The sequence below is a fragment of the Papilio xuthus genome, unplaced genomic scaffold, assembly GCF_000836235.2.
Source record: "Papilio xuthus unplaced genomic scaffold, Pxut_1.1 DF827680.1, whole genome shotgun sequence".
Classification (NCBI taxonomy): domain Eukaryota; kingdom Metazoa; phylum Arthropoda; class Insecta; order Lepidoptera; family Papilionidae; genus Papilio; species Papilio xuthus.
This window is the reverse complement of record NW_013530969.1, coordinates 3,146,212-3,165,435: the sequence shown is the minus strand read 5'-3', so window position 1 is coordinate 3,165,435 and position 19,224 is coordinate 3,146,212. Positions and strand designations below refer to the sequence as shown.

At 34.6% G+C, this 19,224-nt stretch overlaps 1 protein-coding gene across 1 annotated transcript in view; it reads right to left on the bottom strand.

Moving 5' to 3' along the window:
- Nucleotides 1-9,710, bottom strand: part of raw (NDT-like domain-containing protein raw) — a 39,193-nt gene extending 29,483 nt beyond the window's left edge. Inside the window, exons 1-2 of the mRNA XM_013310979.1 lie at nucleotides 9,420-9,710; nucleotides 2,408-2,921 (exon numbers count right to left, since the gene is read on the bottom strand). Coding sequence (XP_013166433.1) covers nucleotides 2,408-2,727 — 320 coding nt within the window. The 5' untranslated portion in view covers nucleotides 2,728-2,921; nucleotides 9,420-9,710. The remainder of the gene's footprint in view (nucleotides 1-2,407; nucleotides 2,922-9,419) is intronic.
- Between the last annotated feature and the right edge of the window lie 9,514 nt (nucleotides 9,711-19,224).

The following is a 19,224-nucleotide window of genomic DNA, read 5'->3' as shown; positions in this document are numbered from 1 at the left end:
AGTGATATAAGCACTTTATTACTATAAAATTGAATTCGAGCAACTGTCATATAATGATTTATGGCTTGTAAAAATATATTCGTCCGGCTGACCCTGCAATCGAAACTGGCCCCAATCAATAATGACAATGCCCCACTTCCGGACCGATAATAGTGACGGATATTATATTTTAATGAGATTGCTATATATTAGTTTAATTAATTGTGCTATAACTATCTTGTGACATAGTAATATTCACGATACGGATCCACTAGATTTTCTAATGGAATTCTTAGAACGGTTCAGGCCTTACATGGAACTTGGAAAGCTGTTTTTGATTAATGATATTTTATTGTACAAAAGATACAAAAACCTGGGATGTCGAAACATTTAACAGTTCGTTGCGATCGTGCATATACATAAACATAAACATTAATCAATACTTTTAGACTTCATTATTCATAAAAACTATATTTCCGCTTGGCAGTTAATAAAAATCTTTGCAGATTGCATCTGTTTTGCGTTTGATGATGTAATATAAATATAATAGAATAAATGTTTTATTATTGTACAATTTTTTATTTTATATCTTTTGAAGCTACGGAATTTTAATGTTCGAAGTTGAATAATAAATTATAAATAGAATGTAATATTATTCTTGTATCAGTTAACCTGTGAAACTAATATAATATTAACAATATTCCCGTTTAGAAAAAGACAGTTCATAAATATTATAAGGATTATTATAAATACTAACGGGAAGGAATTCTAACCTAGTAAAGGCCGATTTTTAAGCCTGATAGCAGAACCAATAACAACAATAATTTGACGGAATGTGAATCCAATATTGTCTTGGATTCTTACAGTACAAAAAGCGTACACTACACAATTGTTAGTCTCGGCTTTGACAGTAGCACTCATAGTATATAGAAATACTTGTATACAGTGGCGATTAAAATAGGTATTTAATACGATCGTAAAATTCATAAAACATGCGCAGAATAGATGACACCTATTTAAAATTTATCTTGAAATCTATTTTGAATAATTTCTATATTCTCAGCGAAGTGTAGCTTGGCATATTAACATAACCCGTACCTACAATGGCTGCCAAGAGGTCGTGACTAAGTGACGAGCTTTTGGATGTGACGTCATGTGGAGTTATTGACCCAAGTTAGCAATCGTTCGTGTGCCGCTCATCTCGGACACACGTTTCCTCGACGTGTTTCATCACCTGCGCGTGATGAGGAGTCCACTATTTAGTTTAATTTGTCATATCATTAAGATGCAGGAAAAAAACAAGTATGACTTCATGTCTTTGTTCCTTTTAATTGTAAACATGTGCCACAAACGTGGTCAGCTAACGTTAAAATTATCTAAAGGTAGAATTGAAATAAGCAGGTTGGTATCGTCTAATTAAAATAAAACATAATGGGCACTACGTAATTCAAGTAATATTTCCGAGTTGTTCTGCTGTTTGAAATAAGTTTGTCCAAGCAAACTTAAATACCCTAATTTAGATTTTTAGTAAAGGAAAAACATAAATTCACGCAATTGTATAAAACCTATATTTAACAACAAACACGTAAAGCACTTTATTACATAAATGTTATACAACAGTTACATTGTGTCGGTAAATTGTTTAGTTTCCTATATCGACGGCCAGCATTGACGAAAGAGTCTTAAAAAAGCTATAAGAATGAATAAACTCTTATTTCAGTAGAGTATTCGTAACATAATTATATAACTATGATATGGACATGGACTTTAGGACTTATTTATATTAAATCATCATTTCCTACGTTAAGCCAAGGATATAATTCTGAGCTGATAATAACTCTTTCTTGGTGTTCACGTGTTGAGTTGTTGGAGCTTTAAGATATAAGCTATGTCATATTTAAATGTGTGTGGGATAACAAAAGTGGGTTACGATAAATTTATTAGGTTGTTATTTATAAACAAGGAGCGAGGAGGGAGTATTTTGTTTGTCACATATAAATAATGCGCAGAAAGCAACGGCGATGCGCGGCAGTGGGGCACGTAATTAGCCGCATCACCTCTAGCCCGCGACCTGAGTAAACAAGCGACATGATGTCATGTCGATGTTGTTGACCCACAGCCCAGATAGGCGGCCGCTACTCATTTTTGGCCGGCCATACGCCACCAAACTATTAATTCACCGCCCAAGGTCCGATAATAAAATCGTTTATTGCTGTTTTATACCATGTTGTTCTAGTGATTACGTCGTTTCTTAGTGCTTTAGTATAATGATTTGAAGCCTTCTAAACTCAAGCTGTAGTAACGATTCTACTATGTAAATATTGTCATGAATTATAATCTGATACTCATGGGATTATAGATTTGGATTATATAATCTAAAGGTTTGTTTTTAAAAATCTAAAAGTTAATGAACAAGCATGTATCTTACCTGGCTAATGCTCCTTTTAACTTGACCATGCCATTGGGCGTGGTGGGTTTGCAGTCAAGCGGCTTGCTTACCACCACGTCAGGGTAGTGCGGGGGCGAAGCGGGTGCGGGCAGGTCACCGAGTAGGGGCTCCATGCGACAGGAGATAGGCGCGCGTTTGGGCGGCGCTGAGCGAGGGTAGGTGTGGTGACGGGACGAGCTGGCCGCCGCCTCGCTGCATCTTTGCTTGGGCAGCGTCCTCGCGCACAGAGCACTTGCGGCGTTCTTCAAGTGCGTACGGAATCTGTTATTGCTCTGGGCGCTCAGTACGGCACCCTCCATCGTCACACACGATTATATTTATTGCATTTTCAAATATATCCTCTTCTCACTTCATTATTTATCTATGCACTGCATTATACTATTGACACCTTAGTTTTGTACGCACTACAACTTGCAACGTTCACTATATGCTGTTCTATTATCAACTTCATTTCTTATGTCGCCACAATGTACTAACATTTTACTAACTAAAACTATAAAAGAATCATTTAATATTCAGATATACAGGTGATGTTATTAGAAATTTCAATACGATACGTTAAAACGATCCTTATATTTGATGAAAAGAAGATAAAGCTCTAAAAGTACTAAAAGTAAGTCCGTCTTTGTTCAACGCATTCGACAATATGAAACAAGTAACATGGTGAGTAAGTTAGCGGGCGACCGGCTTTAAAGTAAATAGAAAAAGCTTGTACAATATCAGTCGCGGTCTAGTTAACTAGCGGCCCGCTCGACTGCATTGCGGCAATAGCTCTGCACAGGCATAGCCCGGCAAGCTACCTACCTGTCAAGTTAGCCAACTTCGCCGACAACAAGTTGTATTAAATACAATAATTATCTTTACGCTTCCCTTTTCAAGGACAAATTGAACTTATAACTTCCATCATAATAACAAGAGGTGAGTTTCTTTACACGCATGTAGAGGCAGACTTGCGGAAGGTTCGGCGCGCGGTCAGCGCGGGGGTGGGAGTGAGGGACGCGGGGGATGTGGGGGTCGGCGTGGGCGCGCTGACATCACCGTCGAAGCCAGCCGCTCTTACATCACCGGCGGCGGCTGCCTCCTGCCCGCCGAGCGGAGCCGAGCTCTCCGTTATTGCTATCGACAATACATCGTTCACGTTCGCCGACTTTGTCGGTCATGCGAATAATGACCGACGACTAACATCGAAATTGTTCATCGGATATGCAAAATAATTTTTATTAATAATTGGCTGTTGTAGCCAAACTTTTTAGTTATTGTTTATAAATACTTGCTAATATTAAACAGAATAAAGGTTTTCATTTAGCAACTAGAATATATATTTTTTTCACTGTTATAACAATTATTTAGAGATATTATCATGCTATAAGTTAAATGAGAAATTATTGTAGCTACCTATATAACATTGGACGAGTCACAATGTTGGCATAGTTAATCATTATCCGGAGAATTGTCATTTTAAATTTTTAATTAATTTCCTTTCATAAGTCAACTTGAGGACAGCAAGGGCGTGCGTTATTATTGCGGTGCATTCGCTTTATTGCGTGATAAAGTGACTTATATCGACTAGTATTGAGTTGATATTTGCTTGTTGAGTTTACGATTTATTACCAACTGCATACTCGGCTGCTAATGATGCCGATAATTGTCGGCAACGACCTAACACGTTCTCAAAGTTCGAACAAGTGCCGACCGTTCGTTGCGTAGGCAAGTAATACGCGGGATCAAGGCCATGTCGCCCACTGTACTGACATAATTAGAAGTGGATTCTAGTTACGCGATTTCATGCCAGTTGGATGATAATAGTTTAAATGGGCTTGAAGAAGCATAACGGCTATGTTCCAGGACGATTAAATGACTGACCAGCAGTAAACTGTATACCTAACTTTTGCTCTTTTTCAAGAGCAAAAGCTTCTCCTTACATCTGGAGGTGCATCATAATAAGTATGGTAAAGAAGGAATTATGAGGACTTAAATGAAAAAAAAAATTCCATCGTAAAAATAACAATATACCCAAGCCCGACAACAATGAAGGACGCTACGAAACGCAACCGATTGAATCTAATTTCCAATTCGATGAGGTTAAATATGAAAACAGTTTACATATGGAGCCGGATATCGCCGCGCCGCTTAACAATAATGGTTAAAGCATTTCGGGCCCGTGTGAACAATTTCGTATCAATTAAATTTGCATAAACGCACGCACGCGAGCTGACGCTTATTAAACTGTTAAATCGATTTAAAATCATCTATTTTATAAAATTGTTTTTTGGATTTTAGCACTTTTGCAGCGTGATAACAGTCTTGTCGTGGATAGAAATACAACACAGGCTGATGATGATAATAGCAGTCTTCATATATTTGTTTCTGTTATAGTGTAGGGATATAGGAACTGCATTACACCAATCTTTTTTGATCTGATGAATCTTGCTTTTTGATTTGGAATACCTACATTGCAACGTGCAGTAGATTTAAGTAAAATCACCGTGCCCATAAAATGTCAGTGAACGCTTAATTATATGACTTTTATTAGAACGGAGGTGACAGGCTTTTCTACACTGTACATAAAGTCAAAGATGATATTTATTGCATGACGAGCCTATTTAACCGCTAAAACATTTTTGATTGTCGCGTAACAACTCACTAGCCTAAACGAGCCTATCCGGAACGTGTTTAAACGAAAAGAGTGGTGTTGCCCCACATTTCTCACGACAATGATATAAAATTGGTTTATCAATCAGTGCGGGACGGATACGGCGCGGTGTCGGCGGCCGCACATGGACGTGGGCGTCGCTACCAAACACAGAGCAACGCACCGCTATAGGAATGTTCCATTGAGCATAGGCAAATTTGTATGAAAATTCGTGAGCCGATTTCGAAATCCCGCCTATTATATTCAAAATCAAGATATCATTGAGGATGAGAGCCAGTCGTTTGAACGCGCTTGCGTCTTATTCAGCGCGGCAAGATCGTAACTCGTGATAGGAAATCCAATATGGTAATCTAATTCGTGCCACTATGCCAATTGTTGCTGCCATTTATGCGAAAATACGCTTTTTACCTACTCTAATACATTATACCTCTATGAGACACATATAAATTAAGACTCGGCGGTTAGGACTTGTTCAATATTTTTTGTACTAATGTAAATGAAACAAATGTGAATACTTTGATGTTTCTTGTGTTTTTGAACAAAGTTTATGTCTGAGTTTAATTTCGCAAACATGATTGTTTATTTAATGTTATACAAAAACAATATGTATTTAAAGGTTTATTACATTTACAACTATTTTATTAAAAGATGCATTCTTTAAACAAAATATCTTATGAGAATAAATAAATTAAGTAAATAGTATACAGTGATAATGTTTCAACGTTAACAAAAGCAACATTGCTTAGATTTTAGGAGGATGTATAAAATGTTATTACGTAATTCTTAAAAGATGTTTATAGACACACCTTCGAATGCCATATACGAGTTGATAAACTAATAAAAGAGCAATGTCGCCATCGTAGCCTACTTCCGTCTTATTTAATGTCACGATACAAGTCTGCTTATTAAACTAATTTATTGTTACTTATTATAATAGTCATGATTTAGATTTCGGACCTGAAAAATTAAAATCTTATTCGTGCTCTTACATTCTTAAATTTTTAATTTTCGTAAAAATAAATATAAGTACAAAAAGGAAACAGAGGCGAATTTTATAAAACAATAAATACGTTAAATTTAATGTCAAAGTTACTAGACGAAGAAATTTCCTCAAAATAACTGAGTACGTATAGAAAAACAAGTTTAGCAACTAGTCGTTATCTAAATGGCTACACAGATACAGAACAACCAGTAATAGAACCGCTGCCTGCCGGTCTCTGGAGTCATGTCATGCTCACGTACAATAGGCCGGAGGTCAGAGCTCGTATCGATTGTGTGCTCATCTAAAGAACAACTTCAAGACATCCTAGTCGTAATATACAATAACCTTTTCAGCATCAGTCAGTGCGTGATATATAGACGATTATTTAGTAAGAAAATTAATATCTTAGTACCTAAACATAGCGATAGTTGGAAAAGTTAAACATTAAATCGATGTTTAATATTAATTTACGAGTATCTTATAATACTTTAAAATAGAAGTAGTGTCAAATATAAAGTTACTTTTGTACTCCTACGTAACACTAAACTCAGACAACTCAATAATGGTAAAACAATTGATTAAAATCATTTTTATCATAATATTTGTTTCTTCAATAAAAAAAACTTAATAAGCCCTATACTAAGTTTATCCTTCGCAGCTCCCCTAAACAACAACACCTATAAACAGGTCCACGTTCAATTCCAGGCTTGGAAGTTGACCTTGTGCGTTGTAAGCGGACTTATCCCACTACCATTACCTTGTACGGAGGCGATGTTTTTTACCCAAACATTCTAATAACCCGTGACAGGCTTTGTTTGGTATATTCTCCTATACAAGTCGACATTTCTGTTTTTAGACAATGTATTCTTACTTTGAAGGTCCACTGCATCCGTTTTAGATTTGTGGTTCCATAAATCGTAACAAATTTAGCAAAACATATCCTTGGCAAGTTGGATATCTAATAATTTTACGATTACATAGAGAACTTGGTAAAGTAGGATGTTTAGTATTTATGAATATTCAACCCTGCATCTAAGACGTACCACATCAGTGTCGCTGAGTGAGGGTGAAACCCCTATTAAGTGACCGTTAAAATATTAATTAATTCCAACCGACAACGATTTCGTTGAATTTTCCTGCATTTTGTTATTGCAACACCACAGTAGAATCGTACTACTTTTCATATTAATTTTTACAGTTGTGTTTAACCTTCTAAACATTTATATCTAACCATAAGCATTTAAAAGTATGCATAATTTCCGGAAATACCTATTTAACAACTGATAGACGACAAAAAATATAACAGCAATATAAGAAATATGTTGTATTGGTATCATTTATCGTTGAATAGAGGTTGTTTAGTGCCTCACATAGAGTCAATATATTTTATTTTAAGTCAATAGCGTTGAAAAAATTGCCATGTTGAATGAAAGTGCACAAATGTACTTTTTATCGTACAACTTTCAATATAACCCGACATCAATAATGACTTTCTTACATCTTCCTTCGAAATAAATTTATCAAGCAACATCCAAATCACTGTTTCATGTCTTATGAGATACTGATTACTTTAAATAAAAAATAGATTAACATCAACACATGAGCCAAAGTACGGAGCACTTTATATGTTATAATTTTTTATGTGAATCTGAATTGAAAGTCGACAGTCTACCGTTACTCGGACACATGCGGCGACTTCTCTCTCTGACACTTCAACGTTGATTATTTGAAAGCCGTTAGCTTTAGGTAATCGAGAAAGTTTTTTTCAAGTACGTATTGTATTCTTGCCAACAAAAGAACAACCCCGACCTACATTCTACAATTCTCCATTTTGGTATTCACAAATCTAAAGTAAACTAAATATTATACGTAATATAATATTATTTAAATACGCAGAGGTTATCTATCTGCCTTATGTAAATATGTACATGAAATATTGTACATATTCTAAATTTAAAAAAGAATAGTAACAAAAAAAATTAAAATGAAAAAGCTTACATCTTTATCACACTTTAATTTAATATGTACGGACCAAAACTCAGTGGTCAGCTTATAAATGAATAATCATCTAAACAGGTTTAGCACAACTTAAGATACTGAATGCAAGAAAACAAAACTTATTAGAATTAAGATATTTCCTCATTAAAGTCTCGTAAAAATCAACATGATACAACGTATTTAATATAAATGAAATAAATTATTACAATACACTTGTAAACAACTAGAGCGAATCAAAATTTATTATAGCATGATATGTGTTAATCGTTCCGCGGACAAATAGTACATTTTAGTGAAACTATCTATTGGTCATTGAACTCGTTAGTTGTGGACAACGTCGACATGCTTGTACTGGAACCGGACCGTACGTACGCTGATATATCACACAACACAATGCAAAACTCATTAATCTTACAGTTTATGCTTAAATCAAACAAATTTTAATTATACTAGGGTATCATCATCATCATCATCAGCTCACTATACGTCCCCACCCAGGTATAGGGTATACTATATACTATATTAATGATAGTTTGATGGTCAAAATAGTTTTAATTGTAAACGATTAGTATTTCATACGTTTAATTCATAAAACAATTTCAGATGTGTTCACACTGAAGGTGGCAAAAGATAAAACCAATTCACCAGATCCAGATCTTGTACTTCTATCTTGTATCTTTCTTTAAATTTCTTAAATTGTTTATTAATATTTTATTTTATTTGCTCAAATCTAGTGGAAAATTTGACTACCTTATTAAGATGATGTAGTCGTAGGCGCCTTATTCGCTCCTGTTCAAATATTTAAGCATATAATGAATTAAGTCAGACGTCAATATTGGCAAAGTACCTAATCAGTTATAAACGTGTTATATAATGAGAGCGATATCGTGCTAATTGAATGCTAAAGATTATGGATAAATACCTAAATACATAATACTTATTTGTTGAAACAAACTTATAACTTAATATAAAGTTAACGTAACCTGCAATTAACTTGATGGAATGTATTATTATAAATAATTGAATTCTTATTTAGTATTAACATATAATAAAAAGGTTTTCTGTATAAATCCATTAATGTCATCTGAAGATAAACGCGCGCAAAAACTGTCAATTTGGTCAGCAATCACAATCGGCTGTAAGTGAGACCTTGGAGCTATGCAAATGTTAAGTCGCCGCTAAAGTAACGGTTCAAAGCTGAAATACCAATAAAACACATTCGTTATAAAACATACTCGTACCCGTTAAATGGCGAATACAAAGATCAAAGAGGATATTCATGTCCCGTCAACTTCGAACTAACGTTGCAAATACAAGGATCGCATATCGCGTGGAGGAGCGCCTGAAGTTGTATTCACCTGCGTATCAGAATAATGGCAATCTCCCAATAACGAGCACAAATATAAATTAGTTTCACATAACGTCACTGAACAAATCGTAGTGGTCCAGTTGGCGCGTCTTGCGGCCCGGCGACGGTACACCACGCGGCGAAGCTGATCGCGCAGCACTGATCACTTGCGAACGATAGCGCGTGCCCGACCCTACTATCCTCCTACCACGGCAACGGAGACGAGCCGCAATTAGCGATGGCACGTCGCACGTTACTGCGCATCCATCGTCATCGACGAACTGAGAATTTACTACACGCGAGCATAGTAGCGGGCGCGATGTTGCCTCAGCGCTGATAACAGGTATACTTGTGCGTTTGTACACAGAGTACACCTACATGAGCAGTAAGTAAACAAACGGTTACGAATAACGTGTAAATCGATGGAGAGTGGCGTCTTATACGGAAAAATTACACTTATAACCAAATATGTTAAGAAAACAACCTCAAAATAATTTATACAATTGAAATAAGCCAGTAATAACATTTACAATTAAAATAAAGTCGCGACCTCCCACGTATAATGGTAGTTCATGCTCACGAACTATAGATATACCAAAGTACATGTATACCTGTAAATAAGTCGTAGGTTAAAGACTTTCAATTTGTTCTTCATTTTCTTAGGTAAGTATATCTGTATGCAACTAGGACTTTGTTTTTCATATTCGTAGCGACTCGCGAGCAAGGCTGACAGGGATTAACCATAAACATTTTTTTTTATTTGTCATTCTTGTTGTTTATCCATAAAGTACTAGAAATACTATCCATTGCACTCGTGATGTATATGTATCACTATTGGAATAATCTTGTAGACTTTCACGGTTGTCAGTGAAACATATTGTTATTAGCCTTGGCACTGCATTCGACCATCCTCCAATGTTACGGCGCCTGCATACACTTTGGATTAGAGAACAAGATGAGTGGCTCTTATGATAATATACAACCTAGTAACCTAGTATAATACATTAAACAGTTGACATCATCCAGTACAAGCATATACTGGCAACAGTTGACACATTAGTTCTGAACTTATCTGTTTAATTTCGACGGCTCCTATGTAAATAATGGTAACTGTCAAATTTATAATTCCTACATTGTTTAGTTTTTCTTAAATTGTTTTTATTTTAGAAGTAAGATTAGAAGAACAAGTTTGCGGCATAAATATTTGTTAAATTGTTTTAAATGCCTTTTTATTTATATTATAGCCATCGGTTTGTAAACGGACTTATAAATCTAAGTCAGACGCCAAGCTACTAAAACATTATCGCTTGGACACGGTCCACACTCTACTTTTATCATTAGATAGATATATTCTTGATGATCAACAGATTGTCTGGGCCGAGTACAGCTTGATTCATGATAACGTTTTCATATAGCATGTCATAGAGGCTATTTTTAATTGGATAGGTATTACGCAAATCCATTTCTATTCTGAAACGGATGAAGTCATTCATACAGGGTGATCGTGCGTTAAATAATGGTGTTTGCATGCGATTGTGAGTCGAATCAGTCACATGTGAAGTTAGCACCACATTGCTTTATAAGGTAACATTTGGAAAATGGCAATATTATTTGCATAATTTATATACGTTGTTGTAGTACCTATTGTTTTTTAAAGATGTCTTTGTAATGCGTCAATACTATAACTAACATATTATTTTGAACTTTTATTTCTATTTTATGTATCATATTTATTACGATTGCTATAATTTAGGAAAGTGTAAAAATCTCTAGGAAGTTTACAATTTTTTTTTAATTATTTACCTATTTACAAAAGTCCTAGACTAAGGTGTACAACTATATTTTAAACTGTCCTCAGAGGATCATTCAGCTGATGATGTCAAAAGTTTATCCCCCATATAAAGATATATAGGAACGAAACAAAGAGTTACTGATGTCATAGCATCCTTAAACAATCATTGGGCAAAGATCGGTTGTCGAGTTTAATAGAAATGAGTCAATATTTTTTATATAGATAACCATTTGAGCGCATTACCACTTGAAGGCGGGAAGTGGTCCGACATGAACACGTCGGCCTTCGATATTATCATAGCAACATATGCTTGATTAGATTGGAAATAAAAATTGCAACAACCCACTCTGTGTTTACCATTCAGCGAATATTCATCGTATAAAATTATCAGTGTTACAAATACAGTAAAATATTTGATTGTTTATCACTCACAAATGTACACATGGACGATAAAACGATCGACGAATTGATAAAAACAAAATGAATACAACACTATTAATAAATTGTTGGCGATTTCCATGCACGGAAAGTTACCATCAGGCTAACATTTTGTCAGGCGAATAAATTCGTGATTCAAATACGATACGCCGACGAATACTTCTCGTTCATTTTGTCACGATTTAAAGTAGAATGCCAAAGTAATCATATTTTAAGTAATTCCTATGGAAGCTATAGTATACATACGTAACAAATCGAATTCAAACATGATGCAATTATCATTTGGATAACGAATATAGTAGATATGGTAATTAAATAAATGCTGATTGATGACTCTATGATTATGATAATATAGCTGATTAAAATAAGAACGAGATTTCTTATTTTCGCAACAAAGGTGCCAACACTATTACACCTTATACCAATAAACATTTCTGACAGATTTTAATTGTTTTAAACATTTTACTTGAAAATACAAATTAAAGTTTCACTAATTTCTTTCAATCTCTAAGTGGTTAAGACAACTTTCGCTTCAAACTATGTACACAGAAGTATATGAACTCTTTTAAGGTAATTCTTCGTCATCTAATTTACGGTCAGACCCCCAGCCGGAGATTCAAAACAACGCGTGTGACGGCTGACGGCCGAGATCGTGCATTCACCAAAAATAAAGTGAGTTGTAGAGTGGAGGGAGGTCGTAGCGATATTTTGGCAAGTCGGCCGCTGCCGCCGCGCCGGTTTGCGTGTCGCGATGATGCCATCGCCGTGGAGGATAGTGACGTCACCGCACATTTTCCAAACGTGGCCGCCAGACGAAAATAGTACCCCCCCTCCGCACGCCCCCCACTCGCCCGCCACACCGCTACAACACCGTCACCGACGAATTTAGCGTTGCGAGAGGATGCGAGCGAAGCGCGGACTAAGTGCACGGCAACCGGCAAAGCGCAACCGTTCTATCGTTAAACTGCATTCATCTTTATTTTTTTCCAATACCATCTTAAAACGCATGTTAACAAAACTTCAGATAAATATTTATCACAATATAAAAACCTTACAATAACGAAAGAAAGTAACATTTTCAGCAGAGGAATGAACTTATAAAACTAATGTATTTGTCGTGATAAGATAACGAAAAGCAATTTAAATTTACGATTAGCGCCGTGACGTCTTTGTATTGGAATATAATTTTCTTTCTTTGCAAGAATTCAGAAAGTGCCCGCTATGGAGTTATATAAAACATTCATACAAAGTCATATTGTTATCTCAGTTTGTACAGAGGAAATGAGAGGAATAACAATAGTTTTATTAGAATGGAAACCAACTGTAAAAATCAAACAAGTATTTCACAATGAATAATGCAGCACTGCAATATTTTAATAATAATTAGGGATACTGAACATAAAACTTAAAACATAATTATTGTTAGAGTCCCGGTGGCATTTAAACAGTTACTTTCCGTGTCATTAAAAGTAGTGACATCATGTAGGTCCCCCTGTACAGCCGCCATCGCGGCGCTAATCAAGCACGCAAGCAAGAAAACATGCTTTGTATGCGACGTGCGTTGAATTGCGTATGTCTCGCACAATTAGATACCTATACCTGACCGGAAGTCGCGATGATAACAGAAAACATATCGAATATCGTACAACTGAATATTTTTATAGTATAGTATTTTCACGAATATTAAAAACGTTTAAGCCGACAATTATTTCGGTTAAGGTTTGAAAACTTGTCTATTGTCTGTTAATTCCTTGGGAATTTTTTGTTAATTCTTTCCATAAACACGATAAAAAGAGTAACAAAAAGCTAAATTAAATAGAAGAAATATGGACGGTAAAAGATTATTTTTGTTTTAGTATAAACCAGCTGTAGCCCGGGACTCCGTCGCGTGGATATAATAAAAAACGTAATATAGATAAGTAAAATAAAAAGCAGCTCTTCAAAGCATAAATTCGAAAAAAAATAAAAAAAATATATAAACAGTATACTATGTCCGTCTCCTGGCTCTAAGTTACCTCCTATCCAATTTTCAGCCATATCGGTAAAGCCGTTCTTGAGTTATAAATAGTGTAACTAACACGACTTTCTTTTATATATATAAGATATGAATGTTTGGATGTATGAATGGACGGATAGATTTTGTTAGAAGTCATTTTGAATGTAGAATAAAGTCTGTAAGGACACACATAAGCTACTAATTAAGTTTTTTTAAGTCCCCGCAGATGAAGGCGACAACTATTACATATATTTAAAAACACTCATTATGAATCAGTCAGTGAACAGTTTTTATTAGCATAGTTATCAGATTTAGATGTATTTAGAACATCGGCGTCATAAACAATTAAGTCAATGACAAAGATAAGGCGGACTGTACAAAAAGACAGAGGTTATTTTAAAAACATTTGTTTAGTTGTATATCTATGTTTTCTTACAAATTAAAAAAAAATACGACTTCTAATTCACTAACTGACTGACTGTCGAATGAGTAACTAAATATCAGGTTGCCCAGCGCCCCTAGACAAAGTACATTCGCTCCGATTCCATAACCAACTTCAAAAAGGTATGGAAGTGAGAATAACTTTCAATATGTCACGTGTTTTCCTGTACATTTCACACATTTTATTAATTCTAGCGATAGCGATAAGCGAAGGTTACATTGTCCAGCCCCCCAGATACGCAAATGTCAACCGTCTACGATGCTCTACGAGTAGCTACGAATTGGAAACCGAATGAAAAAACCAACCATCACTACAACAAAAGACTGGAAATGGCCGGACAAACCCAAGGAATACACCATAAGGAGGTGGAAATTTTTACATAAACATTGAAATAAAAATGTTCAATTTAATTAAAAAACAACCAGAAAATTAATGTGTTTTAAATAGCAATCTTAATATTAGAGGCACCTATTTGTAAAATATCACCACGCCTTATCATAATATGATGTTACAAAAACTATTAAAATGGGAGGGAAATTTTCACCTGCATACTGTTTTCTATCACAGAGATCTAGGGTAAAATACGGCAGGCATGTTTATTAGTCCCCGTACTAAAAAAATACCAGCACACGCGCTGAACATATTAAAATGTTCTCTCTCCATCTTCTTTACTATATTTGATAGAACAATTAAAATGTAAGTGTTCTTGTAACAATAAGGTAAAAGATAATGATAAACTTCAAACTAAATGAATACTTTGAGTAAATCTATTTTTATTATGTCTGTGTCGTGTCTATGAAGGTTTATATCTATAATATTTAAAAACAATTACAGAAAAGACAATGGCACATGCTTGAACTCTTAGACAATTGCTAGTCTATTAATGAGAAATGTACACATAGACTAAACTGTAATATCTAGTGACGACCGCGGATCTATCTTAGTTGTGTCTAGCTTAAACCAAATAACATTTTTATTGTAGAAGAATGTAGTGTGTCTCTTTCAAAATATACCTATTTTATTGTCTTCCCAATATTTAATGATGAATGATTAATTTTTCCAATAAAACGTGATTGTGCGATTAAATAAATTTGAAGAGTGTACAACAATAAGCGAGCGAGGCGAGGGCGAACGTAGATAGCGATAAATTAGCTACGTAAACAGTTGGGTGTAGCAATATTCAGCATTTACTATGGCGTCTTGCGCGCTCATTCATTGCTGAAAACGCGCGCGCGACATTCAATCGCTTCTGAGAAATCCGGCCGCGTTTCCTGGAAGCGACAAGCGACGTTATACAAGCACACGCTCACACGCGCACCTCGCGGCCCTGATAACACGGTCGCATCCACTCGCGCTGTGTACCCGCCCCGCATCGCATCGCCTCACCTCGCACCGCATCTAATCAAACAATTCGAACATCACTTCGCCAATATCTAATTGTATCTCTTCTTTACAATTGACTACATTTCACTGCAATGTTAATGATGCATTTCGTAGCTTATTGTAGCTTATCAGATCGGCCGGTCTTACCTAGTCGTTATCAGAAACGCTAAGCAATCAATAACTGTTTTTTTAACCTAAAAATTATAGCGTTATGATTGAAACTTGAATTAGGATTATTAAACTTATATTTCATTTGATTAATTAACCGCCACAACAAAGCTTGGAATTACAAAATTTCACAGTTCGCATAATCGCGATAAGATACCTATACGATATCTAAAACATTTTATGACCTACGCGGGGAACTTTTTAGTATTATCGACATTATGATAAAATGTATTAAAAGACTGAGTAATTTAAGAACTTAAAGAACATCGTGTTAAAAAAAAGTTAATAACTAGAGATATTTCCAGCGCTGGATGAAAGAAAATCACTTCAATTTCCCAGTTTTTATTAGAATTTTGTTTGTACAACGATTAATTCTTTCACCGTTGGAAAATCTTTAGAAAATTTAGAATAGATAGATATGTATTGATGCAAATTAGCTATAGCCTATAGGTTTTCAAAAAGGAAATTCACACAAAGAACGTAGCTTATTTTCTTTATCAAAGTACAATACGTACGTCATAGTCGCACATTACGTAAATAGCTTCACAATAGTAAATGCAGTCACTCACGATGACGTTTATTACTGTCAATTAAATAATGAAGCTGTGGCTATTGTATGGGCTGTCAATGAGGAAGGGTTCAATAGAATGATCGCGGGCATCGGGGTCAGGGAGACCATGCCAACGGTCAACTGACGCCGCACGGGAATTGGGCTGCAGTAAATAACAATTGACTGACTGTTCAAGAGCTGCCAAGATTTCGCTTGGATTGAGATGTTTGATAATTAATGTATACATTTGTGCAAAACAAACAACAATAAACTACATTTTTGATGTATTTCAGTCAGAGGATAGCGAATTACTGAGCACTTGTACGTCCTACCAGAGACCCTGGAGCTCCGCCAGTGGCGCTATAGGAGGGGATTCCAGGGCGTAAAAACTCCAATAACCAACCATGGTTCCCCCCCAAGACCAAGACATCTTTAAGATTTTCCGCCTATAGCAAAATAGGGTATTACTGAACCGTCTACAACAATCAACATATCATTTTTAGTCTAAAACTTTAACAATAGCTTACGATAGTATATAAAAATATTTAGCAATGTTAACACCTATTCATTTGATCTTATTCTTAATATCACAATACTAAAATCTGAATGTATCAACAGATACTTACTAATATCCCTAAAGACTACATCATTATAATTGATACCGATTTTAACGAATATCTTTCCCTAAAACAACGTAACGGCACTATTAGTAGTCATTTTGAACAACCAAACAAAACCTTACAATAAAAAAATGGTGTCTAATGCCCATAGTTTGTCTATCTTAAAATATCAAGTTGAACCATAATATGAGTACGACTTACTTGGTGAATGTCGCAGTGGAAGTGACGCCCGCGGCGGAGGCGAGCCGGCGCTCCGCAGCCGCGTCCACCATTCCTCTGCATCACCGCGACGAGCATTACTCGCCGTCCGCGCCCCGATCTCACCACCGCCGCGTCAAAATCTCACTACATACGCTACACGATCTCACCACCGCAACGCTCACCATCACTAAGCCCTCACCACAGCACTCGCGCCGAGCACATGCATAGCGGTCGCCGCAACCGAAACCCGATAACTGTTCGATTGATATACGATATCAATACTCTTGGTCTTATATAAAGACGTAGACTTAAACCAAGTTTTTTTTTAAAGTTAAAACGCGAACACTTTATACCTGAAAAAAAAATTATATTCATTTAGTAAAATACTTTAAAGTTTATGTTTTATATTTCTAAACATAAATTCGGACAATGTAACTACCGTACGGCGCATTCGTATAAAAAAAAATTTGCGATTTCTAACCCCCTCCCCCCATTTACACCTAATAAATAAATTGCCCTATAATAAAATTATTTTTGTGATGAATTATTAATAACAAAAAGGATTGTTAGTTCTATTATTGATATTATAGATCATTATTAGTAAGATCATCCAAAAAATTATTTGAATAAATTTTTTGTATTCGTTATTCTTATTTGTACTTTGGTAAATAGTAATAATGAACTAGAAAACAATCACCAATTACAATATTCATTTCATTTTTTATTTTAGTTTCAAACTTTAGTTAGGCATTTGATGTTTTCATTGAGTTGTAAAATACTTTTTCAATATGTGGGACTAAAAAGTAATCACAGTAAAAAATTCCTTTACATATTTTTGCATACAAAGTAATAATATAACATCATTTACAAATATAAAGAATATAAGTTTTACTGTTTGTAAAATCAACAAAAATTTTAGACTAATACCTGCTTAGCTTACAAAAATATACCTACTTACATTACCTTAAATAATTATTTTTTTAATTTAAAAGTCAATAAGTATTGGCACAACTTTAAATATTGTCTGGTAGGTATATAATGGTAATTTATATCATATTAAAAGAAGAAATTCAACCCAACTCAATATTCTCATAAGCAATATATTTTTTATACAATCTATTTCTCTATCTCCTTGATATCAATTAAAACATTGCCAAAAAAATTTAATGCAGTTACATAATAGAAAGATTTTGTTTGTTTATTCTGCATTTCTGGTTCTGCTCAAACAAGACTTTCCAAGTCATAAAAAAAATAATGTGTTTAGTTAACCAAATATTGAAAACATTGTATGAAATAAAATAGATTTTGTACTAACATACGATTTCGAGAGAATTTATATGAAAAATGAATTCCTTTTAAGAAATATGATTTAACTGTTATGTAAATTCTAAATGATATAAAATGAATTTACTATATGGGGTATTTCTAAAACATTTTAATAATAACTACAGTCATAATATGTTGTTAAATTATACAGAATTGCAAACAACAATTTATAATTATATCAGTTTAACAATTTATAGTACTATTCATTTTCCAAAGAGTTACACTATTCGTTACAATGAGCAGCAAGCATAGAGCTCATACTTACAATATTATGAGATCATCGATACAACCATTATAGTATATAGTAACCATTACAACAAATAAATTTAAACATGACTCACCAGACTATGTACTTGTTACAAAAAGACCGTGTAGGTTATCATTATCACACTGAGTACTCAGTACATACAAAACACGTCAAAGATAGAACCAATTTTTATGTTTACTCAAAACTCCATTGGAAGAAATAATGTAATTGTAATTATTACTTTTCTTACTGGATGTATAATGATTTATTTGACGGTAAACATTTATAATTTAATTTATTATTTGTTTCTCCAGAATGGCTGAAAGGGAGAAAGAAACAAAACAAAAAGCATACATCTTGATCTATTTTCTTCTATCGAGTTTCTAAAATATGTTTACAGTGCCACCTATTGACGAAACAACGAAATTGTTGAAAATTTCGGCGTAATGTACAATGATTGGTTAAATTGATTTCCATGATACGAAAATTAACCACTCGTAAGTAAAATAGGTAGAATTCTCAGTTCAATAACCAATTACTTAATAGCTGTTGACATTTTAGCACTTCTCATTGGTTAATAATTTTCTTTGGGTTACCTTATAAAACAATATCTTGTGTTTGACATTTCTTTGACATAAATATTAACTTGCAA